The 20,729-nt window shown below is 50.9% G+C and overlaps 1 protein-coding gene across 1 annotated transcript in view; it reads right to left on the minus strand.

Annotated features, from left to right (window-relative positions):
• Positions 1 to 18,310, minus strand: part of PADI4 (peptidyl arginine deiminase 4) — a 32,975-nt gene extending 14,665 nt beyond the window's left edge. The window contains exons 1-6 of the mRNA XM_049617974.1: positions 18,167 to 18,310; positions 7,309 to 7,489; positions 5,125 to 5,191; positions 3,240 to 3,307; positions 1,659 to 1,776; positions 372 to 497 (exon numbers count right to left, since the gene is read on the minus strand). Of these exons, the coding sequence (XP_049473931.1) occupies positions 372 to 497; positions 1,659 to 1,776; positions 3,240 to 3,307; positions 5,125 to 5,191; positions 7,309 to 7,489; positions 18,167 to 18,258 (652 nt within the window). The 5' untranslated portion in view covers positions 18,259 to 18,310. The remainder of the gene's footprint in view (positions 1 to 371; positions 498 to 1,658; positions 1,777 to 3,239; positions 3,308 to 5,124; positions 5,192 to 7,308; positions 7,490 to 18,166) is intronic.
• Between the last annotated feature and the right edge of the window lie 2,419 nt (positions 18,311 to 20,729).

Below are 20,729 nucleotides of genomic sequence, written 5' to 3' on the forward strand. Positions count from 1 at the left end.
AAAGTCTGATGCCGTCCGCTTGGGCTCGACGGTCCCCGTAAACCAGAGTCCTCTGTGTGCATGCGTGTGTGCACGCGTGTGTGCACGCGGCAGAGGGGAGGAGACAGACACAAACACAGCAGGCCTCGGAGGGGGAGCTACTTCCTCAGTGCTCGCCAGCACCAGACATCATGTGAGTGTCTGTCTGCACATCATCTGTGTGTCCTTTCTAGAAGGTAGCGGCATAGACGTCCACCTTGCTCACTGCTGCATCCTTGGCCCTAAGAACGTCTCCCTAAGAGGGGCTCAGGAATTAGTCGTCAAAGGGGGGTGTGAAGGGGCTGTCCCGGGGCGGGGAGGGGACACCGAGGTGACAGCCAAGGGTGACTCACGGCTGGCTTGGAACACCCTGACTTTGTCCATCTCCGACTTGGCCACATGGAGAAGTAGCTGGTGCCTGGCGAAGAAGTCCCTGGGGGTGTTCGTGTTCAGGGTCACCAGGGACATGTCCTGTAGGTCTGGACCGAGAAGGGAGGGGCCTGAGACGCAGGCCCCTGAGACCCTCTCCTCCCCCGCTGCTCCCCTCAAGCCCCCCTCTACCTGGTCGCCTGGTTTCCTTTTCCTTACGCTCTTTCCAGAATTTAAATGATGATTTTCATTTTGGAATGAAAGCTAATTAAGTTTTTGGTCTTCTCCCGCGACAGTGAGCTTAGCGTACAAGCTCCGTGAAGCAGGGGCCACAGCTATCTTGTTTAAAAATTTTTTTTTAATGTTGGGGCTCCTGGGTGGCTCAGTCGGTTGAGCGTCCGACTTCGGCTCAAGTCATGATCTCATGGTCTGTGAGTTCGAGCCCTGCATCGGGCTCTGTGCTGACAGCTGGGAGCCTGGAGCCTGCTTCGGATTCTGGGTCTCCTCCTGTCTCTGCCCCTCCCCTGCTCATGCTCTGTGTCTGTCTCTCAATAATAAAGAAACGTGAAGATGCGTCTGTTTCTGTGCTCTCCTAGCCGCTCCCTCGGAAGGCCACCCCCTTAGCGCCCTCCTCCCACCCCAGCCACCTCAGAGGGGTGCCAGCAGAGACCCCGTGCCCACCCCCATGCTTGTGCCCTGGTGTTGGGATGTCTGGGTTCAGATCCTGAACCTGTGACTTACTGGCTGTGTGACCTTAAGCAAACCGCTTAACTTCCCCATCTGTAAAATGGGGTGAGGACAGCATGTACCTCCAAGCCTCAAACTGAAGGATGAAACGAGTTAATGATTCCGAAGTGGTCACAGAGGTGTCCAGAGGGCGGCAGGGGCCCGGGGCTGCTCTGACATGAGTTTGGGGGCGGTAGGCTTTCATTCTGAATAATTTCAGGTCCCAGGTTTGACCCAAGAGCAGAAATTTGGGTTGGGCAGCGGACCGGAGCATGGGGCCCGGAGGAGGCACGGGGAGACGCAGCACTGGTCCCAGGTGCTCTGTGGCTGCTGTGTGACCGTGGGTGCATGGCCTGCCCTCTCGGGACCCCCGTCCGCTCCTTTTATACAATGGACAAGCTAACAAGAACGTGCTTCCAATAACCCATTTCTGAGGGCTGTTCCAAAGCTCAGGCTGCGTAGACGGAAGGGCTTGACACACAGACAAAGCTCTATTTCCATTAGCTCTCTGGGCAGGGGGGAGGCTGGGGGGTGGGGGTCCTTACCTTGGCTGTCAAGCACCCTATCATCCCTGCAGTCTATGGTGGAAGATTTGGGGTTGTCCTTGTCGCAGTTCACCAGCAGGATGGCGCCTTGCCCGCGGGGGCCCCAGGTCCAGGCCCTCTGTGGACGCCCAGCCGAGACGGGGCACGTTTCGAAAACCTGTGTGTGTCCCTCCACCTCTTGGGGGAAGCAGAGCCACCTTCCCCCAGCACCCCGATAGGCTTGTGCAGTTTCCACATCTCACTCCCACATCAGGTCAATTCTTTAGTCCCAAGAGGGGATTTTTCCTGCTCCAAAAATCCTAAACAAATTCCCCCCAAATGCAATGCATCTACCTATGGAAAGGAGCCCAAGAGGGGCGCCTGGGTGGCTCAGTCGGTTAAGCGGCTGACTCTTGACTTTGGCTCAGGGCATGATCTCACGGTTCGTGGGTTCAAGCCCTGCATGGGGCCCTGCGCTGACAGCGTGGAAGCCTGCTTGGGATTCTCTCTCTCCCTCTCTCTCTGCCCCTCCCCTGCTCTCTCTCTCTCTCTCTCTCAAAATAAATCAACTTTAAAAAAGGAGCCCAAGACAGTAAAATTGATTTCAATGGCTCTAAGAAACTGTCTGATTGGCAAACCAAACTGAGCTAAATATTTGTGTCAAGATTTGAATGTAAATGGTTATTCTTACGTGAACTCTTTTTTTTTTAATATGAAATGTGTTGTCCAATTGCTTTCCATACAACACCCAGTGCTCACCCCAACAGGTGCCCTCCTCGATGCCCATCGTGAACTCTTTACTCCTTCACCAAAGTGTGGGTACTATTCTTAGCAGCTCGTTGCTGCCTGTCCAAAGATGAAAGCCAGTTAAGCAGCCCCTCCCGGGAGGGACCTACTGGCGATGACGTCTTCTGTTTGCAGGTGTCCCACCCCCAGGGAGTGACTGGGTTGGGATGGGACAGAAGCACGAGTCCGCTGCTCAGATGGTAATTCTTCCCTCTGCCTTTGGCTGACCCCACAGAGGGATCTTCATCTTTGGACAGGTCCTATCCTTCTAAAGGGCCCACCAGCATTAAATCGGGCAGGCAGCTTTGGGATTTCAGTTGCTTCCTGAGGTTCGTCCTCTGCAGACCCCAGTTAGGACAGCCTGCGTGCCTCGCTCGGGCTTTCAGCATCACACTTTCCCCACCCCCACTTGGCTCCTTCCCTCTCCTCCCCCCTGCCAGTCCTTCCTTTCTCTATTCATCACTCCCCACCAGCAGCACCATGGGAATCTCTCCCACCAGCCCAGAAAGCCCCCGGTGGGAGGGGTTTTTTTGTTTTTTTTGTTTTTGCCAGAGTTAAGAACTGCCTGCATTAACTGGATGACTCTGTCGTTTCCAGTTTGTAGGACAACACATGCTCTGAACGCACAACGGGTGAACATCTAGCTTTGCAAAAGAGACGGGGAACATATGCATCAAAATGGACATGGGGATTGTAGTTTTCTTCTCTCCCTGGTTCTTGCTAAAGGGACAGGCGGCCATTCGTGCCATCACCAGCAGGGGGCGCCAGAGGAGAACCCAACGGAGTCAGGGCGCAGCTCCAGAGGCTTGAGCCTACCTGGCCTTTCCGGGCTCCGGCAGGCTTCACTTTGCCAGTGCGGGTGATGTCCGCGCTCAAGGAGATTTCTGCAATCCCACCAAGAGGAGAGGGTTGGTGAAGGGACAAGGTCAAGGCACTCAGCCTGGCCCGGGGAGGCGGGGAGGGGAGGATAATCCTTTCCTGGGGAGATTGTCTGCACTGCACGGCTTCAGAGGAGACACAAGTTCAAAGATGCCCCCATGTCCCCCAGGAAGACGTCTGACTGCAATTCAGACAGCAAAGCCGGAGATTCTGACCGCACGCACTTTCCTTTGCAGGGGAACTTGTCACAGCTGCGATGCTACCCAGACCCTACACGTCTAGCCACCTTCAGGGGTTCAGAAAGAATTCCCAGCCACCCCCAATGGGATGCTTGGTGCAAAGACACCTCGCCGGGCTCCCAGAGACCTCTGGCCTCAACTCCAGTCCCCAGTGACCTTGGGGTGGGGGGCCCAGCCTCACCAGGCTCTTCTTTATGTGCATTATGACTGTGCTGGGGACAAATCATGGCCCCAGACATACCCCTCTCTGTGCAAATGCCAAGTCCGAGAAAGCATATACCGGTTTCTAAATCCCTCCCACCCTCTCATCAGCACGTGTGGTCACATATGCAAGGTGTTACATAGAGTATATGTAATGACCTTGTGAGCTCCCAGTGTGAAGTTGACCTGGATGACCTTTTAAACACATCCACGGCCATGTGGTCGTCGGGTCAGAGCAGCATAGAGTTGAATGCTCCGCATTTCCCGGCTCCTTCACTAACCGGCTGCAGCAACTTAGGCAGCTCTATCCGCCTCTTGTGCCTCAGTTTCCTCATCTGTCAAATGGGCTATAACAGTACCAATTTCACTGGATTGTTATGTGGTTTAAATGTAAAGTCTTAGCACAGCGCCCGGTATAAAATAATTGCTATGTCGTTCATATTATTAAAATGCATACTCACGAAATAAGTGTGTATTAATGCATGAAATTGATTTGTTAATGAATGAAACCCATTAATGAAATGAAACGTGACGTTTTCACATGCCGTTCATATATTTAATGCGCATTTTTTTTTTTAATTTTTTTTTTCAACGTTTTTTTTTTTCATTTATTTTGGGACAGAGAGAGACAGAGCATGAACGGGGGAGGGTCAGAGAGAGAGGGAGACACAGAATCGGAAGCAGGCTCCAGGCTCCGAGCCATCAGCCCAGAGCCTGACGCGGGGCTCGAACTCACGGACCGCGAGATCGTGACCTGGTTGAAGTCGGACGCTTAACCGACTGCGCCACCCAGGCGCCCCTTAATGCGCATTTAAATGGCAACAACAATCTTACAAAATTATCGTTTATGATGAGGTCAAGTTAGAAAATATACTTTAAAGAAGAATATTAAATAAATATGAGTCTAGGCAGATCATCGGTACGGCAGAATGGCAAAGACGGGAGGTAAGTCGTGGCATATGGGGAACATTGGTCTATCTATTATTGTATAAGACTGTCATCATCTGCTTTTCTTATAAATATTTGAAGTATCAAAAGGTATAGAGGCTCATATATGGAAAATATATGTAGCACTTCCTAAGTTGAGAAAATATTAATGTGTGATTGCACACTCTGTAAATGCCTTCCCTCCCCTACCCCTCGGTGAATGTCTTTATGGTTCGCTGATGGGGGAGGGGATATTTATGAACCACCAGATGCACGACTAGCCAGAAATTGTCCCTTTTTTCTGCTCAGTCTAAAGTAAGATCCAGTGTGTAGTTTCTCCTGGAGAGATGCCTTGCAAGGGTGGGGTGTGTGTATGTGTGTGTGTGTGTGTGTGTGTGTGTGTGTGTGTGTGTGGAGGGGGGCAGTGGGACCCCAAGATCCTGGTGGCCACTTACCGACACCAGTGACATAGAGCAGGGCTTGGATCGGGCTGGTCTTCGATCCATAGTATGAAATCTGGACCTAAAAGGCACAGCAAACCATGAATGTCTTCTCTTAGTCATTCAACAAACACTAACTAGACCCCTGCTCTGTGCCAGCTCAGGGTGGGATATTGTAGAGACCAGGATGAACAAGAAGGGATCCCAGCCTGTAAGGAGCACCCCAACTGATGGGAGCAGAGGGGGCAGCAAAGTACTCAGATGACCACAATGCTTAGAAGTGGACCCTATGGGGGAGGGGGGGTGTCGCCTGGGGGGCTCAGTCGGTCAAGTGACCGACTTCAGCGCAGGTCATGATTTTGCAGTTGGTGGCTTCCAGCCCGGCGTTGGGCTCTGTGCTAATGGCTCAGAGCCGGAGCCTGCTTCAGATTCGGTGTCTCCCCCTCTCTCTGCCCCTCCCCTGCTCTTGCTCTCGCTCTCGCTCTCCTCTCTGAAAAATGGATAAACCTTAAAAAAAAATTGTTTTTAAAAGAAGTGGGCCCTATGGGATCCCAGAAATGGAAGGGCTGAGCCTGCGGAGGCCGGGGGGGGGGGGGGGGGGGGGGGGCGGAGCGTCAAGATTGACACTTTTGAGCAAAATGGCAGAGGGTTTGCTCCCCAAAGCAAACCCACAGAGCTGTGACCCCAAGAAGCGGTGCTCTGAGGGGATGGTCTGAGGTGTTTGGGTCTGTCCTGTAGATAGTGGGGATCCAGGGAGGGGTCACAGCCGCCATCACCTCGCGTCTAGACCGGGGCATCAGCCTCCAGTCTACTGCCTGGATCCAATCTACTCTGGACGCTGCAGCCAGTGGGGACTTTCCAAGACAAATGCAGACTTGTTACTCCCTGGATGACAGGTTGTCACTGGCTTCCTGTTGCCCTCAGAAAATGAGGTGCCTGATGCCGAGACCTCTGACGCTGGCTCCCTCTCTCCCCCGCTTTCCTCCTCGCCCTCTTTTCTTGCCATGCATATCTTCCTCAGTTTCCCCAACACACGCCTGACCATCTCCTCATCTAGAGTGTGCACACAGGCCGCGTGTCCCGTGTAGAGTTCCCACTCCGCTTTCCCTCTCTTAGGCGGATCATTTCTACCATCCGTCAGCTTGCCACTTCTTCCAGGAAGTTTTCCCTGATTGCACCCTCACCGACCTACTTTAGGGCCCAGACTCTCTGCTCCAACGGCAGGCAACAACTCTCCATCCCAAGGGGAAGACCGCTTGGCCTGTCCTTCTGGAAACAAGTGCTCATTGGCCCAGATCTCTTGGGGAACCCCGGAGGCTCCTCCTGAGCTCATCTACGGTTAAAGGGGCGTGCAATGGGTTGAACGGCCGTCCCCACAAAGATACGTCTTGGAACTTGCGAACGTGACCTTATTTGGAGAAAAGGTCTTTGCAGAGGTAATTAAGTGAAGGGTCTTGAAAGGAGATCCACGTGGATTATCCGGGGAGCTCTTAAATCCAGTGACAAGCGTCCTTCTCAAGAGTGAGGCAGAGGGAGATTTGACAGCCTGAGGAGGGGGGGACGAGACCACGGAGGCAGGGACTGGAGTGACAGGGCCACAGGTCTAGGAAGCCGGAGGAAGCAAAGAACGGGGTCTCCCCTAGAGCCTCCGGCGGGAGGGCAGCTGTATGGACACCTTGATTTTGGACTTCTGTCCTCCAGAGGGAATAGATTTCCGTTGACTTGAGCTGATATAGTGCGCGGTCATTGGTTCAGCAGCCACAGGACACGAGTGGGCACGGATCAGAGCTTCCTAGGGCTGCCTGGCCGTGGCCTCCCAGCACACGCTCCCATTCCCAATTGCTTACCTGTGTTTGATCTAGCTTGTAAGCCCCGTGTGGTCTGCAGCCTCACCTATCTTAATCCCTTCTGTGTCTCCAGTGCCCGGCAGTGCCTGGCATGTAGTAGGTGAACAGTAAACATTTGCTGAACGGACGGATCGAATAAATACCCTGGCCTCCGCAACCCCCTGGCACCCGTACGTTGTGAGGCTGCCGTGGCCACGACGGTCGTCATAGATACCCGGGGAGGAGGAGGATAGAGACCCCTGCCGGGGGGCGGGGGGGCTGGGGTCAATGCGGGACAGCCTGTGAGTAGCAGACCTGATGCCACTGGCTGGCCTCCTCCCACACGTCCCACCCCCGCCCCTGCCACACTCACCTTTTGGTCGCCTGTGCTGCTGCTGGCATCTCTCACCCTCAGGCTCACCTCCAGCCTCGGGTCCAGGGACCACTTGGAGGAGCCCTTGGGTTTCTTCTTGGCTGGAGGGCCGTGGGCAACGTCCACGATCACTCCTGGGGAGGCACTGATGCTGAAGGACGTGCAGCCCGTGGGGGCAGAGCTGTGGAAGAGACCGTTGGGGAGGACAGGGGGGTACAGTGAGGCGGGCCTGGGTCACCACTGATGCCCCAGCATTCTCCCTTTCCCCCAACAGGCGTAAACACCAGATGGCAGCCAGTCGGCCCTGACCACGGGGCAGGGTGGTGGCGGGGGGTGGTGGGCACTGTGAGCTTGTCGGGAGGTGGTGAGAAACAGAAAAGCCCCTGAGCTGAAGGGCTTACACTTGAACTAGGAGAATCGCAGAGGGACGTGCCCACCAAAGGCACACACACGGATGTGTGCGCACAGCAGACGGCGTGCCCAGGGGTTTACACCACGCAAGCGTGCACACGTGGGATTGTGCGTAAACGATCACACGGACTCCTGCTTCTGGAATACGGCCGACCGGTACTCGGAAGGACCTTCCTCTTAGGAAACAACCGGATCACGATTGAAATATGCTTTGTAGAGCATCGCTGAGACCCTGAGACATAAGGGAGATCTCCAAGGACTCCCTTCTCTGTGTGCACGTGCACACACATACACACCACGTGCTTAAATCGAGGAACACCTAAACCGAGGAGAAGATGTGAAAGGTATCCAGAAAGAAAAGTCAGATCATCTACAAAGGAATAACTATTAGATTGAAAGCCGGCTTCCCAGTATCAACAATAAAGTCCGGAGGACAGTTGAATAACAGCTTCAAAGTATTTTGAAGAAATAACTGTTAACGTAGAATTGTGTGCCCCACAAAATTATATTTGATTTATTATTTTTTTTACATTTCTTTAATGTTTATTTATTTCTGAGAGAGAGAGAAACAGGGTGCAAGCTGGGGAGGGGCAGAGAGAGAGGGAGACACAGAATCCGAAGCAGGCTCCAGGCTCTGAGCTGTCAGCACAGCTGAGCTGTCAGCACAGAGCCTGATATGGAGCTCAAACCCATGAACCTTGAGATCGTGACCTGAGCCGAAGTTAACTGACTGAGCCGCCCAAGCATCCCTATTTGTTTATTTGAGAGAGAGAGAGAGAGCAAGAGAGAGCATGAGCAGGGGAGAGGGGCAGAGGGGAGAGGGGGGGGGGGAGAGAGAGAATCTCAAGCAGGCTCCAGGCTCAGTACAGAGCCTGAGGCAGGGTTTGATCCCACAACCTTGGGATCATACCTGAGCTGAAATCAAGAGTCAAATGCTCAACCCAGTGAGCCACCTAGGCACCCCTAGATGAAAAACACACTACTAGCAATAGAGAGGATCACAGCCTATTAATTTAAAGTTCAACTCACTTAGAACATATTCTAAAGTTATATGCACCTAACAACATAGCCCCAATATACATATAAGGCAAAATTTGATAGAAATACAGGGATAAGCTGACAAACCCATCATCATAGTTAAAAACTTCAAGTCTTTCTCAGTTAACAATGGATTAAGCAGACAAAAAATTAGTAACATGATTAACAAGCTTGATTTGGTAGACATACCTAAAATTCTTTGCTCCACAACTAGTGAATATACATTTTCCTGAACAAAGCACACATGGAACACCAAAAAAACATTAATCACATCGTTGGCCATCAAAATAAGGGCAACAAATGTTAAAGGATAGGTCACATACAGGGTAGGTAGCATATTCTTTGATCAGAACGTAACTAGGTTAGGAGTCACTAACATAAAGTCCATTGTTAAGAGTCCCATACATTTGAGGGGTGCCTGGGTGGCTCAGTCAGTTAAGCTTCCTACTTCGACTCAGGTCATGATCTCACAGTTTGTGGGATCGAGCCCCACATCGGGATCTGTACTGGCAGCTCAGAGCCTGGAGCCTGCTTCAGATTCTGCGTTTCCCTCTCTCCCTGCCCCACCCCTGCTTATACTCTGTCTCTCTCGCTCTCAAAAATAAATAAAATATTTAAAAACTTACCAAAAAAGTCCCATACATATGAAAATTTAAAAACCAGACTTCTAGATAACTTACAAGTCAAAGGACAATTAACAGAAATTCAATAATAATACTTACAGCAACAGTTAACATACTATATTTCAAAACTTTTGGGGGAACTGAAGGTGTTGCTTTGTGCCTTACAGGCCTATATCTCCAAAAAGAAGAGAAAAGCTAATAAGTAAGTATTTAGAAAAATAAAGTAGAATGTAATTTCCCAAAATAAAGAAAATAAAGATGGTGGAAATCTGAAATATAAAACACGTAAATCAACAAAGCCAAAATAGACTAAAACAACCGATAAACCTCTGGCAAGATTGATCAAGGAGAAAAAAAATTTTGAAAACTAAGAAAGAAACATCACGACAGGAAAAACAAATTATTTTGTAGATAGTTAATAAAAGGTAACAAAAACTTCACGGCATGATTATCTGAAGCCTCCCCCAAACATTTTAAAATTTAAATTCAAAATAAATACAAAGAATGTAATAAGATAGTGAGGCAGAGAGGAAAAATTCAGTTGCATTTCTGGATACCAGTAATAAATAGTTAGAAAAAAATAATTTTAAAAAATAATTTTAAATAATTTTATGGAGAAAAACAAGCCTATTGAAAGCTTTAGAGAAGACCCAAATTAATAGAAAGAAGTACCACAAACATGGTTAGGAAGGCCTAATATCATTACGATTTGAATTTGCTCCAAATGAATTTATATATTCAATGGAATTGCAGGGCTTTTCATAGAACTTGACAAGTTGATTCCAAGATTTATGCAGAAAACCAAGGGGTTAAGATAATCAAAGTATTCCTCACAGACAAGAAGCAAAATGTGAGGAACTTGCTCTACCAGATATGAATTTACCAGAAAGCCAAGATGGCACTATAACGGCTCAGGCAGGGACAAATGACAGTTGTAACTTAAGAGAGATTCTACTTGACCTGTGACACAGTGGTCTTGCAGACAAGTGGGCAAGGTAAGATTTTGTAAGATTATGTAAGGTTGTGTAAATGGTGCTGGGACAATTGAATGCCCATATGGAAAATAGTTAAATGGGATGAATAATTCAGAGGATCCCATCCTCACACCATATACACCAAAAACAAGCTGCAGGGGGATTTAAGACTTACATATGAAAGGCAAAAATTTGAATTTTTTAAAAAATAGATATTGTTTTTTAGAAAAGTTTTAGGTTCACAGCAAAATTGAGAGGAAGGTACAGAAATTTCCCATATAGCTCCTGCTCCCTACCCCTACATACAGTCTCCCCCATTATCAACATCATCCACTGGAGTGGTACATTCATTGAAATTGATAGACCTCCGTTGATATATCATAATCACCCAAAGTCTACAGTTTACATTACATTTCACTCTTGGTGTTGTACATTCCATGGTCTTAAACAAACATATGCACAATGACATGTATACACCATGATGATATCATACAGAGTAGTGTCGTTGCCCTAAAAATCCTCTGTCCTCTGACCATTCCTCCTTCCTCCCAACCCCTGGCAACCACTGAGTTTTTACTGCTGCCATAGTTTTCTCTTTTCCAGAATGTTACATAGTCGGGATCGCATAGTAGGCTTCTTTTAGATTGGCTTATTTCTTAGTAACACGAATTTAAGTTTCCTCCATGTCTTTTCATGATTTGAGAGCTCACCTCTTTTTAGCACTGGATAATATTCCATTGTCTGGATGTACCATTGGTTTATCCATTCACCTACTGAAAGACTCCTTGGTTGCTTCCGAGTTCGGGCAATTATGAATAAAGCTCCTATAAACGTCTGTGTGCAAATTTTGTGTGGACGTAAGTTTTCAACCCCTTTGGGTAAATACCAAGGAGCGCAGTTACTGGTCTGTATGGTTAAGAGTATGTTTAGTTTTGTAGGAAACCACCAAACTGTCTTCCAAAGTGGCTGTACCATTTTGCATTATCACCAGCAACGAAATGAGAGTTCCTGTCCTTCCACATCCTCTCCAGCATTTGGTGTTCTCCGTGTTCTGGATTTTGGCCATTCTAATGGAGTGGCATTAGTGGAGTGGCATCTCATGATTGCTTTATTTTTCATTTCCCCGATGACATATCATGTGGAGCATCTTTTCACACACTTACCTGCCATCTGTGTATCTTTTTTTTTGGCCAGGTGTCTGTTCAGATCTTTAGCCATTTTCAACCAGGTTGTTTGTTATTAAGAGTTCTTTGTATGTTTTGGATAACAATCCTTTACCAGATATATCTTTTGTAAATATTTTCTCCCAGCCTGTGGTTTGTCTTTCTATCCACTTGACAGTCTTTTTTAGAGCAGAACTTTTCAATTTTTAATGAAGTCCAACGTGTCAATTTTTTCTTTCCTGGATTACGCCCTTGGGGTTGTGTCTAAAAAGCCATTGCCAAACCCAAATTCATCTAGATTTTCTCTTATGTTACCTTCTGAGAATTTTATAGTTCTCTGTTTTACATTTAGGTCTATGGCCTGTTCTGAGTTAATTTTTGTGAACGATATAAGGTCTGTGTCTAGATTCCTTTTTTGGAGGTGGATGTCCAGTCGTTGTACCATTTGTTGAAAAAAACTACCTTTTTTCCCCTGTTGTGTTGCCTTTGCTTTTTTGCCAAAGGTCAGTTGATGTATTTATGTGGGTCCATTTCTGGGCTCTCTATTCTGTTCCATTTATTTATTTCTCTGTTCCTTTGCCAATACCACACTGACTTGATCACTGTAGCTTTATAAGAAGTCTTTATAATATAGTGTCAGTCCTCCAACTTTATTCTTCTCCTTTAATACTCTGTTGGCTATTCTGATCTTTTTTACCTCTTCATATCAACTTTAGAATCAGTTTGTTGATACCCACAAAATGGGATTGCATTGAATCTATAGATCAAGTTGGGAAGGACTCACATCTTGCCAATATTGAATCTTCCTATCCATGAACATGGACTATCTCTCCATTTATTTACTTCTTTGATTTCTTTCATCAGAGTTTTGTAGTTTCCTCATATAGGTTTTATTAGATTTATAGCTAAGTATTAAATTTGGAGGGGGGAGTGCAAATATAGTGGTATCATGTTTTTAAATTTCAAATTTCACTTGTTTGTTGGCAGTATGTAGGAACATGATGGACTTTTCCACATTAACACTGTATCCTACAGCCTTGTCATAGTTTTAGAAGGTTTGTTTTTTGTTGTTATTGTTAATGTGTTTGGATTTTCTACAAAGACGGTCATGTGACCTGCAAATGAAGAGAAGCTTATTTCTTTCTTTCCAATTTGTATCTCTCTTCTTTCCCTTTCTAGTCTCATTGCACTTGTTAGGAATTTTAGTATGATGTTGAAAAGCGGTGGTAAGAGGGGACATCTTTACCTTGCTCCTGATTTTAGTGGGAAAGCTGCAAATTTCTCACCATTAGGTGTGATGTTAGCTGTAGGTTTTTTGTAAATAGTCTTTATCAAGCTGAGGAAATTCCCCTCTAAGTTTACTGAGAGTCTTGTCATAAACAGGTGTTTTATCTTTTAAAAAAAGATGTTGCAGCATTTTTATACCATTTCTCAAACAAAACACAAAACTAATAAATATTAAAGATTGTAAGTTCAACTAAATGAGAATAACTGTCTTCTGTTTACCGAAAGACACCATGAAGTGGAAAGACTAGCATAATCTAAGGAGAAGATATTCATGACATAAAACCAAAAAGGCTTAGCACCCACAATATGTAAAGAACTTGGGCTAATCAATATGAAAAAGACAGATAACGCAATAGAAAAAAATGGCCAAAGACATAAACAGGCATTCACAGAGGTTGAAACAGAAAAGAATGATAAACATGTGAAGACTCACTCCATCTCACTAATAAGTAAGGAAACAAAAATACCCAGGCCATAGTAACACAGGAGTATACACCAACCTGACTGGCGAAAAATAGTGCCATAGACAATATGGTTCAAAGTCAACTCTAACACACTGCTTATGGGGGTGTGAAGTTAACCACTCTGTAAAACAACTGGGTGCTCTCCTATGAAGTCAGACATTGGCCCCTCAAACCCAACAATTCCACCGCTAGACAGACACCCCAGGGCATCCCTGGAGCATGTACCCCAGGAGATATGTCTGAGGGTGTTCTGAGAGTGTACTTTCTGTACCAGTGAGTGACCCACAGACCGTGGAAGGACTAGTAATGGCAGCAGATTCAAACTATGGAAGGCTCCCTGGGGAGCCTGGGGAGGGAAAGCTGACTCCACAAGGTCACAAGGATATGAGTGTTATGATTGCATTTTCCATTTTTATTTTTGTCGTAACATTCTCCTTCTCTGTATCAAAAGCTGTACGTATTCCTTATAGAGAATTAGGAAAAGTACGTGATAGGCAGTCTTTGAACATGGCCCCCAATAATTCCACCTCTGGTGCTCATGCCCTCCTGTAAATCCCTCCTCCTGAGGGTGGGAAGGGCCCAGTGATGGCCTTCTAACCAATGGAAAATGGCAAACGCAATGGGTTGTCACTTCTGTGGTTGAGGTTACAAAAGGCGCTTTCTCTCTGCCTCTCTCCCTCACCCCTCTCTCCTTGGCTTCCTCACCTGGAGAAGTCAGCTGCTGTGTCGTGAGCTACAGAGAGGCCCAGATGGCAAACAACCGAGGGAGGCGTCCAGCCCACGGGGAACCGAGTCCTGCCAACATCTATGTGAACAGGCTTGCTAACATGACTATGGCTCCACTGACACCTGGACAGTGTCTCCGTGTCCCCCACTGGTGCCCCAAAGCGGAGGACCCAGGAAGCCACACAGGAGTCCTGCCCCACAGACAAGGCAAGAGAATAGACGATATTGTTTCAAGCCACTGGGTTTGGGGCAATTTGTCCCACAGTGATAAATCATTAATATGAGGCTAACAAGGAAGAAAGTAGGGGAGAGACAGAGGAAGGAAGGGAGGAAGGGAGGAAGGGAGGAAGGGAGGGAGGAAGGAAGGAAAGAAGGAAGGGAGGAAGGAAGGAAGGGAGGGAAGGAGGAAGGAAGGAAGGAAAGAAGGAAGGGAAGGAGGAAGGAAGGAAGGGAGGGAGGAACGGAGGGAGGAAGGAAGGGATGGAGGGAGGAAGGAAGGAAGGGAGAGAGGGAAGGAGGAAGGAAGGAGAGAAGGGAGAAAGGAAGGAAAGAAGGGAGGAAGGAAGGAAAGAAGGAAGGAAGGGAGGAAGGAAGGAAAGAAGGAAGGAAGGGAGGAAGGAAGGAAGGGAGGGAGGGAGGAAGGAAAGAAGGAAAGAAGGAAAGAAGGGAGGAAGGAAGGAAAAAAGGAAGGAAGGGAGGAAGGAAGGAAGGGAGAGGGGAGGAAGGAAAGAAGGAAGGAAAGAAGGGAGGAAGGAAGGAAAGAAGGAAGGAAGGGAGGAAGGAAGGGAGGGAGGGGGGAGGAAGGAAAGAAGGAAGGAAGGAAAGGAGGAAGGGAGGGAGGGAGGAAGGGAGGGAGTGAGGAGTTGCCTAGAAGAGAATGGAATCTTACCAACTTAGAGACAATCATTGACATTTTGATATTTTCTTTCAGGAGATTATTTTTTTTAAATGTTTGTTTATGTAGGCATGTATTTTGAGAGACAGCGCACGTGCACGCAAGCAGGGGAGGGGCCCAAGACAGGGAGGGAGAGAGAATCCCAAGCAGGCTCCACGCTGTCAGCACAGAGCCCAACACAGGGCTGGATCCCACAAACAGTGAGATCACGACCTGAGCCGAAACCAAGAGTCGAACCCCTAACCGACTGAGCCACCCAGGCGCCCCAGGAGGAGATCAACTTTTGAAGTAAGTTTTGCAGGACCGAGAAGCAGCAGATGAAAAAAGAAACACATCTTTCCCCCAACGCTCCCCTGGTCTCTGTTCCCCAGTTTCCTTCTGTGGGCTGTTCACCTCGCGCGGGCCCTTATGCCACCCCCGCAAAGTCAACCTCAAGTTCTTAGCCTCCAAGGACGGCGAGCTGATCATCTCAGCCGCAGGACAGGAGAGGGGCACGCTGGGCGTTCGGAACAGCAGGAACACGAACAAGGGACTCAAACGACAACGGGCAGGCCGAGCCGGGGGGCCAAGCGGGGGGCGCACGCAGCCCGGCTCGCTCTGCCCCACGTGGCTTCCTCGCCAGGGGCAGGAAGACGGGCGCAGACAGGCAGGTCTGTGGCCTCACAGCCACCCTCTGTGCCAGATGGGGAAACGGAGGCTCAGGGCAGTGAGGCCCAGCTGGGAAGTGGCACCACTGTGATTGGACCTGGGATGTACGTCCTTTCCTTCCGCTGTGTTTCAGACCCTCTCGGGTCCCTGACCAAGGGGCTTCCATAAACACAGAGGGGTTTTCACTGTGAGTGGGGGGGGGGGGGATCCGCCGCGTGTGTTGCTTTAAGACAACCCAGAGCTGATCTCTGCGCAATTTCTACTAGCCTCTGCGGGGACAGCGCTGAGAGCTGGAGCCCCAGACAAGCGACTTCTGGATCCAGCTCCCGCATCCGGCATTTGCTTCCCAACGACCCCCGGCCGCACAGCACTCAGTGTCTGCAAGTCTTGAATTCGGGAGATCACGCAGTCTTTGCGGGAAGGGGGACCAAATTACTTGTGTCATTTGTAATCCTCGCCACACGCCGGCAGGGTGGATGTTAACGTTCCCATTTGACAGACGGGTACACCGAGGCTCAGACAGAGACTCGCCCGTGTTCCCCGCTGTCACACTGAGTGGTCACCTGTTGAGAAGGAGACGCTGGGGGGACAGTGGAATTTTGTTGGAATACCATCAGTGTATTTCCCATGACAGGAAAAGAGCTTTTCCAAATGCAGAACGGAAATCGCAAACAGCGTTTGTTAAGAGCAGCTCTGGAATATGGGGCCTACGGCCCCGGGTCTGCTCCTGCCTCTACAACCCTGTCTTTTTTTTTTTAATTTTTGTAAGTGTTTATTTATTTTGAGAGAGATAGACGGAACAAGCCAGGGAGGGGCAGAGAGAGAGAGAGAGGGATGGAGAGAATCCCAAGCAGGCTCCCCACTGTCGGCACAGAGCCCACCGTGGGGCTCGAACTCATGAACCGTGAGATCGTGACCTGAGCCGAAACCAAGAGTCGGATGCTTAGCCCGCTGAGCCACCCAGGCGCCCCCCAGCCCTGTTTTTCTCACCCCCGGGGCTCTGAGCCCAGTGGCAGAGGGCTCGGCTTGAGCTAAGGGGTGGAGGCGTGCACGCCGCAGGGGGAGGACCAGGGGGCTGGGCTGGGGAGGAGGGCGTGTCTCAAGAAGAGAATTCACCTCCTCTTTCCCCTCCCCCCCAACCCCCATCAACCCCCAGTTTGTTCTCAGGGGGAGGCGGGGGGTGGGCATCGAGGAGGGCGCACCTGTTGGAATGAGCCCTGGGTGTTGTATGGAAACCAATTTGACAATAAATTATATATCTATTTATACACATATGAAGAGAATTCAGACTGCAGTAGGTGTGGCGGCTGCACAGGAGATGCGAAGAAGGTCCTCGTGAGGCGGGGCTGGGGGGGGCTGCGGTCAAGGGCAGGTAAGAAAGGAGAGGGAGGAGTCCCCAAGCCAGGCTGCCTGGGTCTGAATCCCAACTCCCTCACCTCTGGGCTGTGTGGCTTCAGGGGGATTACTTAACCCCTCAGAGCCTCAGCTTCCTCTTCTGTAAAATGGGAATAGCAGCACCGCCTGCCTTCATAAGGCCGTTGAGTGAGTTGTGTGTGGGCAGAGGGAGGGAAATCTGGGGCATCACTGTGTGAGATGTCCGGGGTGGGGGGGGGTGTTGGTGAATGACAGGGCTCTGTGTCTCAGAAGGAGCTCACTCTCAGAGGGGGCAGGTGGCCTCAGGTGACATCAGCCTCTCTTTTCCCTTTATCCCTCGGCCTCTCGGTCTCCCGCTTCCCCTCCACGTCTCCGGGAGGCTCCCCGCTTTGGTGCTGCTCTACCGCGGTCCAGGTTGAGGCAGAGGTGCCACTTTGAAGGAAATGTCCCAGACAGTCCCGTGGGCACCATCGAGGACCACAGATGTCCGGCCTGGGAGGGAGGAAGCCGGGGGAGGCCGCTACCTCTACTGACGACAACGACACCGACCACGTGCCCTCGCTGAGCGTCCCTAGACCGTATCTCGTTTAACCAGAGCCTGGGGCCGGCTTGGCACATAGTAGGTGTTCCGTTGGTATTTGTTGGATGGATGGATGGGTGAAAACCACTAACAGTATGTCCAGCTCTATGCTGAGTTCTTACACACTTTCATGTTTAATCCCTCCACCCGCCATGTGAAGTGGATATCATCCCCATTTCACAGATGAGGAACCTGGGGCTCAGTTGGCCTTGGCCGTAGCCTCTCCCACGCCACAGCCTGTCCCATCGTGGATGCGTTATTACGCACACCTGGAGGGAGGCTAGGCTGAGAGGTGAGGGGCTGGCAAACGGCCCCTTGAACCAGGTGTGGGTCGTGGAGTCCAGGCCCTAGCCTTCCTTCCGGGGCCGTGGGCCTGCTGTGTGCCGTGAGGCAAGTCACAGACCCTCTCTGAGCTCCGTTGCCTCAACGGCGAAAGGAGAGGGTCCTGTTGGCCCTGTGGTCATTCATTTGCGGTGAGGCCCTGGGGAACCCTCGCCTCGAGTCCAGGCACATCCCGGGGCCACGCAGCTCTTCCCCTCTGGCTTCTCCCTTGGCGGCAGCTGCGGAGGCTGCGGCCAGAAGCCCCAGCCAACCACACATCCTGTGTCGGCAGAACCTGCCCATCCAGCATCACTGGGCCCGTCCCCGCCCCTGGCCCCGAATGTCCCCGCTCACCTGTAGACATCCAGCTGACTTTCGGTGCCCAGGACACACACGGCATAGGTGGGCTCCTCCGGGGCCACATGGATCACCGTGCCCTGGGCCATAGTCCCGCCAGCCCGTCCCTCCAGCTGCAGGGAGCCCCTCGGCTGGTTCCTTTATAAGGCCCGGCCCGGCCGAGCCATGAGTCAGCACCTGTGGTTTGCGGGCCAGCGGCTTAGCCCTCCCCACGCAGGCCCCGGGGCGTGTCCTCTCCACCCTCCCCAGCCCAGGAGCTGCCCCTCGGGCCTGTACGAGTGAAGATGCCAGAATCAGGGGACTGAAGCCCGCGGGCTCCTGGGAAGGGCCAGGGGCTCAGGAAGCCTGGGGGTGGGGAGCGTAGGTCTGAATCTTCACGTAACAGCCCCGTGCGCACATGGGGCCCTCCCACCTTGCCTCGCCGTGCCCAACACCTGTATCAGGAGGAGGCGAGAAACGCAGGGGGCTCGGGAGATCGTCGCCAGGAGGTCACGGCTGGCTCGGGACGGGTCTCCCCGGGCTGGTCACCCACGTGATGGCCCACTTGCTATGTTCCGTGCGTCTGGCAGCCGTCTCTGCCCCTCGCATGGAATGGCCCGCTGAGGCAGGCCTGTTGGGGGGGAACACAATCGTGATTCCCTCGCTTTGTTCTCACGGCACCTCTCGGAGGTCAGTGTCGTTATTATTCCCATTTTACAGAAGAAACTGAGGCACAGGGAAGCTAAATAATACTCCCGGGGCTCCACCAGCCATAAGGAGGAGCCTTCTCGGGGCTCAAAGCCCATTTCCTGAGCCAAAAGCCGATGCGGCCGGACCTGATGCTCTGACCCGTCTACACTGCTACTTGTACACAGCAGGTCTTAATAAACCCAATTTCCCTGGCTGGTCATAGGGTTAGGACTAGTTTGAGTTTGGGAGGGAAGCAGAGGGAGGGGGCTGTCAACTGTCAGACTCAAGAAGGCCCTCGCCACCAGACCCAGTCATCCTGTGGACGGGAGACTAGGCACAGAGAGGGCTATGACATGCCCACTCTCGCACAGCAAGTCGGTGGCCGGGTTGGGCTCTACCCCCGAGCCTTAGGTCTCCTGGAGTAGTTTTCTCCTTTATCCTTCTCCCCTTTTTTGCTTCAGGATTTTAGGGTTTACATTTGCTATGAATAAGCTACAGAGAGAACAAGCCCAGAGCACTTCTGTTAATTCAACAAACATTTATTGATTGCTTCCTGTTTGCCAGGCCCTGCTCTGGGCACTGAGGATACAAAGAGAACAAAACAGACAAAAGTCTTGCTTTCATGGAACTTTCTTGTAATAGAAAGAGAGAGCCAATAGGCAATAAATATAATAAGTGAATTATATAACATGTGAGCGTTATGGAAAAATGAAACAATAGGGCAGGGCAAGGGGTAGATTGCAGTTTCCAAAAGGGTGATCAGAGGAGGTGACATCTCAGCCGACTGGAGGAAGGTGACAATGAGAATACCTGGGGGGAGAACATTCCAGGTTGAGGGACCGGCCAGTGCAACTAGTGCAAAGGCCCTGAGGCAGGGACGTGCCTGGAGGGTTCAAGAAAGGGCAAGGAGACCCGTGTGGCTGGAAGGCAGCAAAATGGGAGGGGGGCTGGAGGGCAGTGATAAGAGGCCGGTGTGGAGCACAGAGAGCCTTGCGGGCGTTGTGAGGACTTTGGCTTCTACCCCAAGTGACTTGGGGAGACAGGGGGACATTTTGAGCAGGGCAGACCCATGGTCTCATCTCTCTGGCTGCTGGGGGGAGTCAACCACAGGGAGAGCAGCGAGGAGGCTGCTGCTGTCCGGGAGGTGGTGGATGATGGGTGCTGGCAGTGGAGGAGGTGAGAAGCAGTCAGATTCTGGACATAGCCTGAGAGTACAGCCAATAGGATTTGCAGATGGGCCAGAAGGGGGGCAGCAAGAAAAGTGAGGAGTCTAGAAATCCAAGGTCCGGGGGGTGGGGGTGGGTGGGGATGAGCCCCTGGAGGGATAGATCTGGCACCCACTGAGCGGGGAGGGCTGGGGAGGGGCAGTTGCAGGCGGGGTGGCCATCGGGAGTTTGGTCCCGGCCATACCGAGCGGGAGCTGTCTATCTGAGTCTGTGTGGGGACGTCCCGTGGGCCGTGGGACACATGATCCCGGAGTTTGAGAGGATTGGGCTTAGAAATGACAAGTCTGCCAACGTCTAGAGCGTCCCCAGGGAATGAGTGTGGACGGAGAAGGGAGAAGCCTCAGGACCCTGCACCAGAGACTGAGAGGGGCTACCGGCAGGACGGGAAACAAAAGAGGGTGTGTCTTGCTATTTCACAGGGTTGTGGTGAGCAACCAGCCTTGTGACACACACACACGCATTTCTACACGCTCACACGGGGAAAGCAGCCGTACTTGGGCGCGATGCCCTTTTGCAGACTCCCGTGCCCTCGTGTGGCAGAGTAGGGATGAAAGGCTCTGCGGTGGGCAGGTGGCCCGAGGGCAGACAGACCTGGGGGTCGTTGGGGCACCACCCGCCCCAGCTGCACCATTGCCCGGCCGCTCCCTGTCTTAGCTTGGCTGCCG

Source organism: Panthera uncia (assembly GCF_023721935.1).
Source record: "Panthera uncia isolate 11264 chromosome C1 unlocalized genomic scaffold, Puncia_PCG_1.0 HiC_scaffold_4, whole genome shotgun sequence".
In the NCBI taxonomy this organism is placed as follows: domain Eukaryota; kingdom Metazoa; phylum Chordata; class Mammalia; order Carnivora; family Felidae; genus Panthera; species Panthera uncia.